The sequence below is a fragment of the Equus quagga genome, chromosome 16 (assembly GCF_021613505.1).
Source record: "Equus quagga isolate Etosha38 chromosome 16, UCLA_HA_Equagga_1.0, whole genome shotgun sequence".
NCBI lineage: Eukaryota > Metazoa > Chordata > Mammalia > Perissodactyla > Equidae > Equus > Equus quagga.
The window spans coordinates 80,839,304-80,855,261 of NC_060282.1; the positions used below are offsets into that span (position 1 = coordinate 80,839,304).

The following is a 15,958-nucleotide window of genomic DNA, read 5'->3' on the forward strand; positions in this document are numbered from 1 at the left end:
TTAGGAATCATGTAAAAACAAGAGACTTAAACGAGTTTATATACACTGGTTACTAAATGCCAAGACTGCGCCCTCTAGCCCAGTTCCCCAGCTCGGCTCCCAGGACCCAGCAGTCAGAGCCTCGCCCTTCAGGGAGAAGATTGGAGACCTCTCTGGGGAACCTGACTAGCCCAAGGTGAAAGATCTACAGATTCTGACTTTGGGGGTTCCTTAGCAATTGATCAACCTGGATTACCATATAGTCTATTTTAAAGTCCATACGCCTCATGCATACATTTAGTTTCCCATCAACTTTAAGGTCCCTTACTATTCATTATGAGAAGACAACTAAGGCTCGTAAGACATCTGAGGAAAGCCTCTAATCCAACATGGAAGATAGAAATACAACAAATAGTTAAAAAGCAAATTAGTGGAAACAGAGACCATCCTTCAAAACAATAAAAAATAAAAATATTATTAGTTTTATCTAAAGAGATAAATTTTAAAAAATCGCATCCATGAATCAAAAACAATATGCTATTAAAAAATAATACCTTAGAAATTAAAACTTTGATCATTAAAATGGGGGAGAGGAAAGCATGAAGACATCTCCAGAGAGTAAGAGAACAAACAAGCAAACAAAGAAATAGAAATTAAAAAGAGGAGAGAAAAGATAAGAAAATGGGAAGACTAGTCCAGTAGGTCCAACACCAAAATAATAAAGATTCTAGAAAAAGAGAACAATAGCAGTAGACAGGAGGAATTTTTCAATGAAATGATTCAAGAAAATTTCCCCAAATCAAAAGCGAATATTTTCCATATTGAAAGGGCCCAGTGAAGGTCCAGCAGAAAGGGTGAAAATGGAGTCACATAAAGATAAATTACTATTAAATTTCAGAATACTGCAGATGAAAAAAATAACCTAAAAATTTTGGGGTTTGGGGGGAAAGTAGGTCACAAGACACACACAAAGGATTAGGAATTAGAATGTACAAACTAGACGATCTAGCCAGAGCAATTAGATAAGATAAAAAAATTAGAATGATTTTGAATTTTTTTTTTATTTTTGAGGAAGATTAGCCCCGAGTTAACATCTGCCACCAATCCTCCTCTTTATGCTGAGGAAGACTGGCCCTGAGCTAACATCCATGCCCATCTTCCCCTACTTTATGTGTGGGACGCCTGCCACAGCATGGCTTGACAAGCAGTGCCATGTCTGCACCCAGGAACTGAACCGGCGAACCCTGGGCAGCTGAAGCGGAGCACATGAACTTAACCACTGTGCCAATGGGCTGGCCCCGATGATTTTGAATTTCTTGACAACAGTGTTGGAAGTTGGACTCCAATGGGGAAATGCCTTCAAAATTCTGAAGGAAATTATTTCCAAAGAATTGTAGGACATACAAACTCTCTCTCAAGTCAGAGGATAAAATATACATTTTCATACACACAATATGTCACAAAATTTGCCTCCAACTACCTTTTTTCAGGAAGTTACAAAAGAATATGCCCTCCCAAAACAAAAAAAGAAACCAAAAAAGAGAAATACGTGGGACAAAAGAAACAAGAGGGAGGCAAAGAGAATCCCCAGATTACTGGTAAAGGAGGATCTCAGGATTATTGCTGTGCAGGAGGAATAGTGGGTAATCAGTTCAGGTGGATCATGTTAGAAATGTTTTAGAAAAGTGCAGCGGTCCCCTATCTGTCACCAACGGACAGCCACTGTGACAGTCACTGGAACCATCCCCACTGTTGATTTCACAGAGATGATGGAGGATGCTTGAGAGAGAAAGGCGACACAGTGAAAAGTACTTTCCCAATGAAGCTTCATGTCTCTCTTTTAACCAACAACTTAACAAGAGCCTTCTGATGACTATAAACTGCAAGGCAGGGGGGAAAAATGCTGGAATAAGAATTCTATAAACACCCATGTGCCTGTCTACACGTCTTAGTCACGTATAATTTTAAAACATGAAAATTATTTCCATTGAAGTTAAGATCAGAACAAAGATGCAAATATCACTACAATTTTTAACCTTTTTCTGGAAGTAATGGTCAGTGCCACGAGACAAGAAATACAAATGACGTCTAAAAACAAAAGTAGCAGAAACAAAACCCATTATCTGAAGATGACTTAATTATCTTCCTAGCAAATGAAAAAGGTTCATCTGAAAAATAATTGGAATAATGAGAGAATTCAGTTAGAGAGCCAAATACAAGATCAACATACAATAAAAATGGTTTTCCTAAATGCCAAGAATAACAAGTTGGAAAACACAATGGGGGGTTAAAAGTATCCTGTTCATAATTGCTGTCAAAAAGAAAGAAAATATGAAACACAGGAATAGGCAAGAACAGTGTAGGATCTTTATGAAGAAAACTGTAAAACTTCTTTGAAAACATAGAGGTGACCTAATAAACGGCAATATAATGTTTTTGAAAAGAAATACCAATAGTGGGAAGACATGAGTTCTTCCTGAACTAATAAATATAGTCAAGTAATAGCAATCAATACTCCAGGGCCAGTCCCATGGCCTGGCGGTTAAGTTCGGCATGCTCTGCTTTGGCGGCCCAGGTTCAATTCCCAGGCACAGGCCTACACCCCTCGTCTGTCAGTAGCCATGCTGTGGTGGCGGCTTGCGTAGAAGAACTAGGAGGACTTACAACTAGGATATACAACTATGTACTGGGGCTTTGGACAGGAAAAAAAAAAAAAAGGAAGCTCACGGCAAATCTTTCCCAGCAAAAAAAAAAAAAAAAAAAATCAAAACTCCAATGGAACGTGCTATGGCATGTGAAAAGATACTAATAGCTAAGACATATTTTTTTAGATAAACATTGTTTAGAGCATTTGAAATATAAGTTTCCTAGTTCTGCCGTAACAAACTGAGTGACCTAAAGGAACACAAATTTATTTTTTCATAGTTCTGGAGACTAGAAGTCCAAAATGAAGGGGTCTTCAGGTCCGTGCTCTCTCTGAAGCCTAGGCGAGGACACTTGCTTGCCTCTTCCTAGCTTCTGCGGGCTCCTGGCCATCTCTGACGTTCCTTGACTTGTAGATGCATCACTCCAGTCTCTGGCTCTGTGGTCACCTTCTCTCTGTCTCATCACATCCTCTTCCCTGTGTCTCTGCTCATGTTCTCATAAGGAGACCAGGCCTATTGGCTAAGAGCCCGCTCTACCCCAGTATGACCTCATCTGAACTAATTACATCTGCAAACACCTTATTTCCAAATAAGGTCACATTCTGAGGGTCAGGAAAAGACACGAATTTTGAGGAGACTCTATGTAACCCAGTACATAACTGAAACATTATTTCTAGAAAGTGCATATTAGTGCAAAATAAGCAAAAGGATCAATAGAACAGAATAAATGATTCAGAAACAGATTCATATAAATTTATTTTAGAATTAACGATTATGGAAACAAATCAGATTGGTAACTGGCTCTCCATTCCAGAAAAAAGAAAATGAATTTAGAGGACTTCTTCCAAATGCACACAAAAATAAATTCCCACACAAATTAAAGAGCTGTGTTTTAAAAGCAAAACCATGAAACATTAGGAAGTTAATGTAAGCAATTCGTATTAAAGAAAAGACTTTTCAAACAATGATATAAAACCAAACAAAATTAAACAAAAAGCCACAGACTTGCAGGAAGTCTTTGCAGGACATATATATAATAGTCATCCTTACTAATAAGCAAAGAAATATAAAATGTATATATGAACTATTACTTTGGCAAAATTCAGATAATTTGTTATTTCCAGGGTAGCTAAAGATACAGAGGAAAAAAGACAACTGCACATCACGTGGTGGGCGGTAAGTGGACAACGAAGCCTTATTGGGAGGGGACTAGGCAGTCTCTCGAAATTAATACCTGTACTGAGCAACATCACTTCCAAAAATCTCTCTCCAAAAAAAACATCACTAGTAAATGTGGACAGGGTTATCTGTACAATGCTGTTGATTTTAGCATTACTTTTCACAGGAAAAATTGAAAAAAGTAGTTATACTCCAGAATACTAAGAAGGCATGAGAAAGAATAAAGCATAGTGGTGCATGATGATACAGAAAGATTTCCAAAATACGGTGTTCAATGAGGAAAAACAAACAAGTCACTAAATAATGTCCATATTATGACATACTATCAGATTAGAAGATAGTTGCAAAGTATTGCAAATAATATGATCTTATTATTTAAAAAATAGAATATAGGTGCAAAAGTGTACATATTTGCCTAATTTTATGGAACCAGAAGTGTAAGCTGCTACACCACGCTTTCACCGATTTTGCCTATGGATAGGAGAGGACTTTGTGAGTCCTGGCTTACTCATTTTGTTATAAACATTTATGTGTAGCTGGATCTTTTACAATGAGGATATATTACTTTTCCAATAAATTTTTATTTTAAGAAAAGATAATAATAAGGTTGGGGGTTCACCCTAGACCTACTAAATTAAGTTTTCCAGGGGCCTTCCATCTGTGTTCTTCAAATCTTCCTTCACGATTTGGACAATAGGTCAGATTCGGGAGTCTCTGCGTTAGGAGACTATTCCAGCAATAAAATGGAAAACTGAGGGTTGCCCAATTAATGCTATGCCAGTAAAAATGAAAGCAAATGGGGAGATTAGAAAGATCCTTATCTATTTTACAGAAATGGGAGAAGTGCTCATTAACACATTCATTAAGTAAATATTAACTTAATATCCCATATCAGTAATAAATAGTATGAATGAGCATATTAGTCAAACATTATTTTGGTTGTTTCTATGAGGGTGTTCTTTTGATGAGATTAACATTTAAGTCAATGGGCTGTGAGTAAAGCAGATTGCTCTCTATATCATGGGTGGGCCTCATCCAATCCGTTGAAGGCTTTAATAGAAAGACTGACTTACTTTGAGCAATAAGGAATTCTGTCAGCAGATGCCCTTTGGACTTGAACTGCAACATCGACTCTCCAGCCTGTCAGCCTTCATGGCAGATTTTGGACTGGCCAGCCTCTATCATAGTGTGACCCAATTTCTTAAAATAAATCTCTCTCTCTCTATCCTATTTGTTCTGCTTCTCTATAGAACCCAGATTTTCTCAGCCATCTCACATGCCCTATTCTTACTTACTGAGGATAACCCCTCCCAGCTCTTCATGCTCCATCTCCTTCCAGCATATTGTTAAACATTATTCAAACTTAAACAATTATGTATTCAGGTTAGCAGGATGGACACATCAATGCAGTACGCGGCAAAACAATTCCTGGGGTTTAGTTCCATAGCGGTCATTTGCATTTTGCAGATTCAGGATCAGAACCTCAGATTCCGAAGACCCGGAGGATATTTAAATTACAAGTGAGAAGAACCACGGATTTGACTAACAGAATTAGAAGGAAGCTTACACGTCTGCAGCACCCTCGGGAAGTAACTCTCCCATCTTTGCTTGCATAATCCCTGGGGTGGGGGAGCCACTGCTTTTAGTAAAAAGTCAAGTAAATAGCACTGAAACACATGAAGTGAAAAGTAAATATCTTTCTCCTCGCCAATCCCTCATTCATGCACCCCAGATGTAACTACTGTTGACATCTTTTTGGATATTCTTCCAGAAGTTTTCTATGCACATATAAACATCTGTGAGGGGTATGTATGTGTGTACATGTGTGTTTGCGCGTGTGTGTGTGTGTGCATGCTTAGGCTTGCTTTTTTCACTTTCCAATATATCTTGATCATATTAGTACATATGCATCCATTTAATTATTTTCGTGAATTCTCAGTATTCCATTATATAACTGTAAGTTAAATTGTTTACCAATTTTATATTGGTGGATTTTAGGTTGTTTCCAATTTTTTTGCTAATATAAAATGTGCTTTAATGAACAGGCTTGTGCCTTCAAGATTTGGTAGCTAGGATTCTCCTCATAGAGTAAAATCTTAGAAGTGGAACTCATGAGCCAAAGGTATATAAGGTAGATGTTTAAGTAAGTGAGATATTACTAAATTGCTCCCCAAAAATAATGGAACCAATTTACCAGTAAGTGATTCTAGCATTTCCACTTTCCTCTCAAAATTCCTTTTTTTTTTAATTTTTATTTTTTTCGGATGTGCATCATATTTCGAATTCTGGATACATTACATCATGTTCACCACCGGAACGCTAATTATAGTGCATCCCCTCACATGTGACCCTAATCACCCCTTTTGCCCTCCCCCCTCCCCCCTTCCCCAATGGTAACCACCAGTCCAATCTCCAATGCTATGTGTGTTTTTTTTGTCATTTTTATCTTCTACTTATGAGTGAGATCATATGGTATTTGACTCTCCCTCTGACTTATTTCACTCATCATAATACCCTCAAGGTCCATCCATGTTGTCACAAATGACCGGATCTCGTCATTTCTTATGGCTGAGTAGTAGTCCATCGTGTATAAATACCACATCCTCTTCATCCATTCGTCCCTGGATGGGCACCTAGGTTGCTTCCAAGTCTTGGCTATTGTGAATAATGCCGCAATGAACATAGGGGTGCAAGTATCTTTATGCCTTTGTGTTTTCAAGTTCTTTGGATAAATACCCAGCAGTGGAATAACTGGATCATATGGTAGATCTATCCTTAATTTTCTGAGGATACTCCAAACTGCTTTCCATAGTAGCTGCACCAGTTTGCACTCCCACCAGCAGTGAACAAGGGTTCTCTTCTCTCCACACCCTCTTCAACATTTGTTGTTTCCTGTCTTGTTAATTATAGCCATTCTGACTGGAGTGAGGTGATACCTCATTGTAGTTTTGATTTGGATTTCCCTGATAGCTAATGATGTTGAGCATCTTTTCATATGCCTGTTGGCCATCTGTATATCTTCTTTGGAGAAATCTCTGTTCAGATCTTTTGCCCATTTTCTAATTGGATTATTGGTTTTTTTGTTGTTGAACTGGATGAGTTCTTTGTATATTTTCCCATTTACAATTACAACAAAAAGAATAAAATACCTAGGAATAAACTTAATGAAAGAGGTGAAAGATCTGTACACCAAACACTATAAAACATTGTTGAAAGAAATCGAAGAAGACACAAAGAAATGGAAAGATATTCCGTGCTCTTGGATTGGAAGAATTAACATTGTTAAAATGTTCATACTTCCTAAAGCAATCTATAGATTCAACGCAATCCCTATCAAAGTTCCAGCAACATTTTTTACAGAATTAGAACAAAGAATCCTAAAATTTATATGGAACAACAAAAGACCTCGAATAGCCAAAGGATTCCTGAGAAAAAAGAACAAAGCTGGAGGTATCACACTCCCCAATTTCAAATTATACTACAAAGTCATAGTAATCAAAACAGCATGGTACTGGCACAAAAACAGACACACAGATCAATGGAACAAAATTGAGAGCCCAGAAGTAAACCCACACGTTTATGGACAGCTAATATTCGACAAGGGAGCCAAGAGCATACGATGGAGAAAGGAGAGTCTCTTCAACAAATGGTGTTGGGAAAACTGGACAGCCACATGCAAAAGAATGAAAGTAGACCATTCCCTTACACCATGCACAAAAATCAACTCAAAACGGATTAAAGACTTGAATGTTAGACCTGAAACTATGAGACTTCTAGAAGAAAACATAGGCAGTACGCTCTATGACATTGGTCTGAGCAGCATATTTTCAAGTCCCATGTCTGACCGGGCAAGAGAAACAAAAGAAAAAATGAACAAATGGGACTACATCAAACTAAAAAGCTTCTGCACAGCAAAGGAAACCATCAACAAAACAAAAAAGACAACCTAACAATTGGGAGAAGATATTTGCAAACCACATATCAGATAAGGAGTTAATATCCAAAATATACAAAGAACTCCTCTCAAAATTCTTAATGCCACCTGTTTGGCCAGCTACCTGCAGGCTGCTTCTGCTCAGCGAAACCTTCTTAGCCTCCGCTCCCATACAATCTACTTACTATTTTAGATTGTCTTTTCCTATGCCAATATTCCCTAGTTTTACATATAACATGGAACCCTCAAGAACACCAAATGTGAGCACCGCTGTCAGCAGTGTGTTGTGGGGCTTCCTCAGGCGGAAAAAGCCAGGAACCAGGGCTGCTCATTGTGGCATTTCCACACCTGTCATTCAAGAGGGGCATCGTTCTCTGCCCTGCTGTAGAGCTCATTCTAAATGAAGGCTACTAGTTTTTCTTCTAAGAGAACAATCAATAAAGAAATGTCAGAGATATGACACTGACACAAACAAAAACATTACAATATTAAGATCATTGGTACTTTTTCTCTGTAAACCATAGAATCTAACATTTATCACAAAGTGGTATAATTTTTTTCAATGTTCACCAAATAGAATGTAGCGTCCAATTCACGCTGCATTCCAGATGCTCTATATTCCTTTGGAAACTCTTCACATCTTTTAAATACACCCATTTGATTAAAAACATTCACTCCTTAATCCTAAAACTTCCTTAATTTATTAATCTATTTCTTTTGCTTATAAATTTTCCACCTATCATATAAATTATGCTGTTCATTAAGGAAAATTTAGAAAATTCCATAAAGAATAAAGCAAAAATACTCACAATATCATTCTGGCAGATCTCCATTGTTAACTGTTTACTTTCTGTTTTATGTGATAACATAGATCCTGCCTTTTCTCTCATTATTACATTATAGGCACTGGCCTTTTACTTTAAGCATTCCTCAACAATATGATCTTTGGAAAAGCTCAGAGTGGTCTGTTATGTGGGTTTCCATACATTATTTATTTATTTCAAACTTATTGGATATTTTGGTGATCTTTAATATTTTGCTTTCATATGTAATAGCTGTGTTTGTCCCTACACATACATTTTTCATGTATAGCTCTGATTATTTTCTTAATCTGAATTCCTAATACAATAAAAGGTAGACATTTGAATTCAAAAAAATTATTTGAGAGTTTAAACAAGGCCTAAGGATTATACGTCTGTAAGAGAAAGCACTGTAAACCGAATCACAAGCGATTACGGTCAGAACATTTCACGAGTCTTCCACACACGTCCAAACTGCTATGCCACCCACACAACTGTGGCAACTCTTATGACACACCAGAGGACATATTCATAACTTTTTAACAACCAGTATGACCAGAGCACTGGCAGTCATAACAGACGCCAGCTCTAGTGAGCCACAACGGCCAGGCCGGCCGTCCAGCAGCTCTGATCACACCCGTAATTAACTTTGTAAATTTGTTCTCTATGTAATCAGAGTAGCTAATAAATCACTGCTTGTTCTTATCCGATTTGGTTTGTTCCCACAAATTCTCAGAATCTTGATGATGACTATTTACAGGTCGCTCAGAGAGCTAGACCATCATGAATCAACACAGACGCCACGTGTACGGCAGCGTCCTGCACAGCAGTGGCACAGAAATTGAGGCAAAATATGTAAGGACGTTTATAGTAAACCTCTCTTAGATCGCCGCCAGTACCTCGAAGATTCACCAAGCCAGTAATAACTCCTCAAAAGAGATTAGTCTTGAAGGTCCTGGCTGATAGGCTTTTCTGAGAAGGTGCTGACTCAAGGTTTAACTCTGCTTTTAGGACATTGCTAGTCTTCCGCGTTCCCTGGTCCTTATTTCTTTCCAAACTTCCTTTTATCGCTTGAATCTGTTACTCGTTTTTTAATGTATGTTTATTTCTTTAAGGTTTTCTTATTCTTTCATTCTTTATTCTATACTTAGGGCCCTAAATTACTTATCTTTTAGTCAAATTTCCAATATGCCCAGAGCCCTTTGCCACCATAAATTTTACAGTTACTTATGGTAAACAACAACAGTATATTACATATTAATAATGTTAATTATATGCACCAATTGACCGTTAGCATCTACTCTTAACTGCTAATATCCTACATTTCAAGTTTATCACTGTTGATGTCACCTAGAAGAACACGTGGAAAATCAGTGTTGTGAAAGTTGTAGCAGATATAAGCACCGACGACATAGGTCACACTGATGAGAAGAGATCATGAGTGGAATAGGAATATTTTGAACCCAGTCTGCACCATACATCAGCATTATGTATACTTTTCCATATTATCAGAAAACGCAAAACCATGCGTAAACATGAAACTCTTTTCTAACCCAATTATGCTTTTTGGCCCCTCTGCTATTTTCAAAAATTGTAAGTTGAGGGGCCGGCCTGGTGGTGCAGCGGTTAAGGTCGAACGTTCCGCTTCTCGGCAGCCCAGGGTTCACCAGTTCGGATCCCGGGTGCAGACATGGCACGACTTGGCACGCCATGCTGTGGTAGGCGTCCCATGTATAAAGTAGAGGAAGATGGGCACGACGGTAGCTCAGGGCCAGTCTTCCTCAGCAAAAAGAGGAGGATTGGCAGTAAGCTCAGGGCTAATCTTCCTGAAAAAAAAATTATTGTAAGTTGATTCTACATATGAAATAATGAAAAGGAGACAGCAGTCTTAACTGGTAAAGTAATATTTAGGTAATATTAATAAAAGGACCAGAACGGTCATAATTATTATTTATTCCCTAAGTCATTTGCATACAAACCTGAAGAGAGGATTTCCCTGGGTGTCAGAAGAGTCAGGTAGGAAATGTTAACCAGTAAATAAAGGACAGTCACCAAAGGTAACGCGGTAAGGATGCACTTGGAATTGTCTGTCTGGGTTTCGTCACCTCCCATATATGACATAAAACAGCAAAATCACAACTGCTAAAAATTATTTCTTAAATTGATCTTTAAAATAGCTCCATATATCAACTATTGGGCTGGATTCTTCCTTTCCACCCCACCCACCACACACACACACACACACACACACACGCATGAACATCTACATTGGTGAACTGTGACACCCCCACCTCCTTTCTGAGCTTGGTGCTAAATGAAGAAAAGGGAACATTGCTTCCTTTTCCCCATAGGTGGTAAAATTTCTTAAGAATGAAATGAAAGCTGAGCCCGTGGGATGGTTTGGAACCTACCTGTGTGTTCAGCCTCATCCGTTAGGTACAAGGCGCTGAGTTGGGTAGTGGAAATACAGTGGTGAGCAGAAACAAACATGGAGCCTACCCTCAAGAAGAGGAGCTGTGCGTTAATTAAATGCTCACATCAATGAAACATACAGCAGTGACTGTGGTGAGTGTCCATGAGAGATGAAGTCCTGGGAGAACGTATTATGTAACAACTGGGCGGGCCCCTTTGCTCTCTATGCTATAACCGCTCTGACTTTTTCCAGTTCCTCAAAATTGCTGTGCCCCCAGAAGCCATAGAGCCCATTCTCTCATGTGAAATGTTCTTTCCTAGTTGTCTTGTTGAGCATTACTCTTACTTTGGATCTCAGCAAAGTCATAATTTCTGGGAAAATGGGAGAGGAAACTTTCCTTGACCAGCAAAATTGTCCTGGTAGACAGTCCCACAGCATAGATGGAAAGAGTCAAAGAGTCCGTCATAAGTCGTCTCTCCCTGTAGGCTCTTTACCTTCCCTTTATGCCAAGAGTAAGTGCAAAAAAAGAAAAAAGAGGTCTTGATTAGCAGCATATAAATGGACTTTCCAGGATAGTCTTATTCTCAAATATTGTCCCATTTGTCACACCATTTTCCCCATTTTTGCCATTCTCTGGGAATTATCCCTGACATAAAGAATTGAACGTTATGGTTCTGTGTAACTGTGCCCTGGCCACTGGCAATAGAACCAGGTACAGACTCTGACTCCCTGCAAGTCAATTGTTGTACAGAAGATTTCTCTCCAGAATTTGAACCAAATGTCAACAAAACTGAGAGAATCAGGAAAACGGCAATGTAATGTTGGCTAAAACGAAGGGCGGCTAAGAACTCTGTTTGTTTCAGTTCTAGAGCTGCCTTAGTTCCTGCTGCTCCTGAAGGTTGGGTGTTCAGGTCTTCCTTGAATTACGGCGTTATCCTTCCAGTAAATTCTTCTTTTACTGTTTAAGCTAATGTATGTACGTTTCTGTTACTTAAAGCCAAGTTGCTCTGGCTAATAGATATCTGTCCTTTCACCTGTGTCGAATTTCTTCCATCTGCACTTGCCCAGGGTTGAATGTCATGTCCATGGTGTACACTAATATGGGCTCATTGAGCAGTTGAAGAGTAAAGAATGTCAAAAACTCTCATTTAAATGCTACCTGCACCACGTACCAGTTGTGGGCTTCTGCACAATTTATTGACTGTCAAAGTTTCAATTTCCTCACCCATGTATTGGGGGAAATGAAAAATATAGCACTCAATAAGTTATTAATGACTATGATTATTAGTTAAAGCTTTTAAACAAGCAAAAAGGCAACTTTTAGGATTAACTCGACTTTCCTCTGGGCCTTTTACTGTTTCTCATTATGTATTAGATTTATAGAGAGGAGGTAGGGAATATAATGCAACATAACATACCGTAATTTAAGGCTATAATGACCCGACGGGGTGAATAGCCATGGTCTCGAACTTAGAAGATGGTTGTGCCCACAATATGCAAAATCAGCTGCCTACAAATTACAACGTTACAGGTAAAACTGTTACTTAGAATTTAGCAGTCCTTAAAATTTATTAAGTAAATTATTAATCCCAGGATACACTGAAATTCCTCCAGCTTTAGTTTACTGCCAGCTGCTTGTGAAGAATTCTACAATTGTTTGTAGGTTAGCAAATTTTGTAAATCTATTTTTAGCAGAGAAAAGTTATCTAGCAATGAAACAAGATGAAATTGGTTCAAATGGAAATCAGAGATATCTCTTCTATCCTTAAAAGAGAGAGGGGCCGGCCAGTGGCACAGCAGTTAAGTCCACGCGCTCCACTTTGGCTGCCAGGTGTTCACAGGTTTGGATCCTGGGCGTGGACCTACACGCTGCTTATCAATCCATGCTGTGGCAGGTGTCCCACATATAAAAAATAGAGAAAGATGGGCACAGATGTTAGCTTAGGTTCAATCTTCCTCAGCAAAATAAAAAGAGGATTGGCAGCAGATGTTAGCTTAGGGCTAATCTTCCTCAGGGGAAAAAAAAAGAGAGAGAGACAAAGTGAGAAAAAGAGAAAGCTTCATTAGTTGTGCTAGCCTCTCAAATTGCAGTGCAGCATGTAATTGCAAACTCCATGAAAGGGTAGTCTCCTCTCCTTGCTTTCTTTGCTCCAGACCCCATTTTTTAACTCAGTGCAAAGTAACTTTCCTCTCAGACTCAAAATTCACCGACAACTTCTTACTTAGTCAATGAGATGACTTCTGATCAGTCCTCATGCTCCTCAACTTCTGAAAGCTTTTCACCAGCTTGATTACAAACTCTTTTTGGAACATATGGTGATTTTTTAAAAGAATTCTCTAAACTTCCAGTGGCTTCTTCACTGGATCACCTTTCTTTACCTATCACCTAAAAGTTGGCATTCCCCAGTCACCTGTCTCCAACCCTAAACCATGTTATTCTCTCTCTATGGACTTGCCCCAGTCGTCATATCTACTATCAAGCCCATCAGATGGAAAGCCTTTTGCAGTCACCCAAGACTACGTGCCGGGTCTTCAATGCACCTGCACACTGCAGGTCTCCACGGCTTCACTCATATTTTTCTACTGCTGGAATCTTCTGGATTCAATTAAAATTGCCACCTTTTCCACATGACGACATAGCGAAAGCTGATCTTGCCTTCTACTAAATTTCCACAGTAATTAAGTTGTTCCCTTATGGCCATTTGTTAAATACTGTCATGCCATTATTTGTTTATAAGGCACAGAACCATAGTGATTTTAAGCCATAATCCCCATTTTTCAGATGAAGGAAAAGAAAAAGGAAGTCCAGAGAAGTAAAGACACTTGCCAAAGCTTGTAAGTGGCAGAGGTCAGACCAAAATTTAGGTATTGTCTTTTCTACTAGACCGTAAGCCTTTTTAGGGTAAAGAATAATCTTACTCATCTTAAGGCACCAATACAGCATTTTAAAAATAGTTGCTGTTTGGAAAGATATTTGCTGGTGGAATGATTTCATGAGTGATGGACACATCAGCAACGACAAGGGGTCCTAACATTAAGGGAAAAATTTGTTCAAGGGTAGAGCCTACTTCGTGTTTATACATCAAGGAAAAGAACTAGTAAAAAGGTTGAAATTGAGAAAAATGAAATAAATGAATGTGAAAGATTCCCGAGGGAGAGAGAGGGAAAGCATATAGATAGAGTTCAAGGGAACAGACTGATTTTGAAAATGAAGAGAGAAAACTTTTGTCCTGACATTGAAGGGAAGAGCATTAAATCAGCCTCAGCACAATCTAGGATGTTGATGATCCTCTTCTCTTTAAAAATGCTTAAGAGCCTAAGTCTCATCAGGCCATGCTGAGGCAGCGTCCCACATAGCACAATCAGAAGGACCCACAACTAGAATACACAACTATGTACTGGGGGGCTTTGGGGAGAAGAAGAAGAAGAAGAAAATAAAAAGATTGGCAACAGATGTTAGCTCAGGTGCCAATCTTAAAAAAGAAACTAGATTAACAAGGAAGTCCCATATCTGTGGTCCTAGAAAAGAAAGCTGAAAAAGAGAAGTTGTTCAATAAAATAATTATAGCATAGTTATTAAAGAATAAAATTATTCATTTGAATAAATGGGGGAAAAAATTTAAAGTCTGGCATGTTCTCACTTGATTTAGAAAGCACAAAGAAGAAAAAAAATATTGAATCATTTCTTTACAATAAAACTCCCAAACATGTTAAAAGATGTACATTTCACATTGTGAGCATTAGGTCATGGCTTGTGATTTTTTTCTCAAAGGATTGTTAATTACCTGCTATAAATATAATGCATCCCCCACCTGAATATGCAAAATATCCTTGGAAGACAGCTTCTATATACTGGGTGGCTTCTGGGAACTCAGCAGCAAAAGCGTTCTGAAACCTTCCTACATTCTCCTTCCTTCCTCTCACTAGCAACACCCCTCCACTTAGGGAAATGAGGCCAAGTACGGCCACTTTCAGCGCGGTGCTGGCTGTCTGAAGCCAAGTTATCTCTTTTCCACCACGAGAATTCAGAATTCCCACAACCCACAATATGGCCAGCGCCAGACATTTCTTTGGCAGATTTGGAGCAGAGCAGCTGGAATAAAGAGGTTGGATGCTGATTACTCGGCGAGAAGCAGGGCTTGGCTGGCGACTGGTCCTCGCTGCAGAAACAAGCTCGTCCAGGGTCTCAGAAAAGACGGGGTTGCCAAAACATCTCTTGAGAAAGTCGACGTTAGCTCCACTGCATGGGAAGGTTGTACCTATCTCCGCTGAGCAGAGGGAAGTCATCACGGCCGACAGGACACGGGCAGCCCAGATGCACAGGGAGAGCCCCACGTTCATGGAAGAGTACTTCAACACTCCTTTGGGGGCCACCAAAATTCCAGCGCCAATTACGTTACCTGTGACAAAACGTGTGACCCAGAAAGATCCAAACACTTTTGAGCTGGATCGTCTTCCCTTTATCCATTGTAATTGAAGAATTTTAAAACTTATGATTTCTGAATTTTTCTGTCTATATTGCTGGAAAGGATGTCCGTGGATTCTCTGAAATAAGACAGCGCTGTCCTTTTTGTTCCACCTTCATTAAATCTAGCCCATTTTCAATCATTAAAAAATACATGTGATGCATCCAAGTAAAATAGGGCAAGATGACTTGGAAAGGTTTAGTTTGACTTGTTTTTTAATCATTATCAAAATAATACTTTCAGATGGAAGAAAGGGACTTCAAAAGGCAGAGTATTACAGCAAAAAGCAGGCGTTTTCTGCTCCGCTTCACTCTTTCCCAGACACATTCCCAGTTTTCTCTGGAAACAACCATTTAAAAACATGAATGTTTTTAGTTCTTTCTGGTAGTTGCCTTCATAACTCTGAATAATATGAAAAGACTTTTATTCTTAACCATCTCAACTTGAGAGAGCGTCCGTGACTTCCTCCCACGAACGCTGAAGAATTAGCTCCCTTACTATCCTCTTGCTTACCCTGCTCCCTTTTTCTCCCATTTCTTATC

The 15,958-nt window shown here is 38.9% G+C and overlaps 1 protein-coding gene across 1 annotated transcript; it reads right to left on the minus strand.

The window, feature by feature from the left end:
* Positions 1 to 9,855: 9,855 nt before the first annotated feature.
* Positions 9,856 to 15,418, minus strand: SLC7A13 (solute carrier family 7 member 13). Its single transcript, XM_046641857.1, is given in 6 exon segments — positions 9,856 to 9,887; positions 10,517 to 10,642; positions 14,763 to 15,069; positions 15,072 to 15,153; positions 15,155 to 15,388; positions 15,390 to 15,418. Coding segments are annotated over 6 exon segments (810 nt in total).
* Between the last annotated feature and the right edge of the window lie 540 nt (positions 15,419 to 15,958).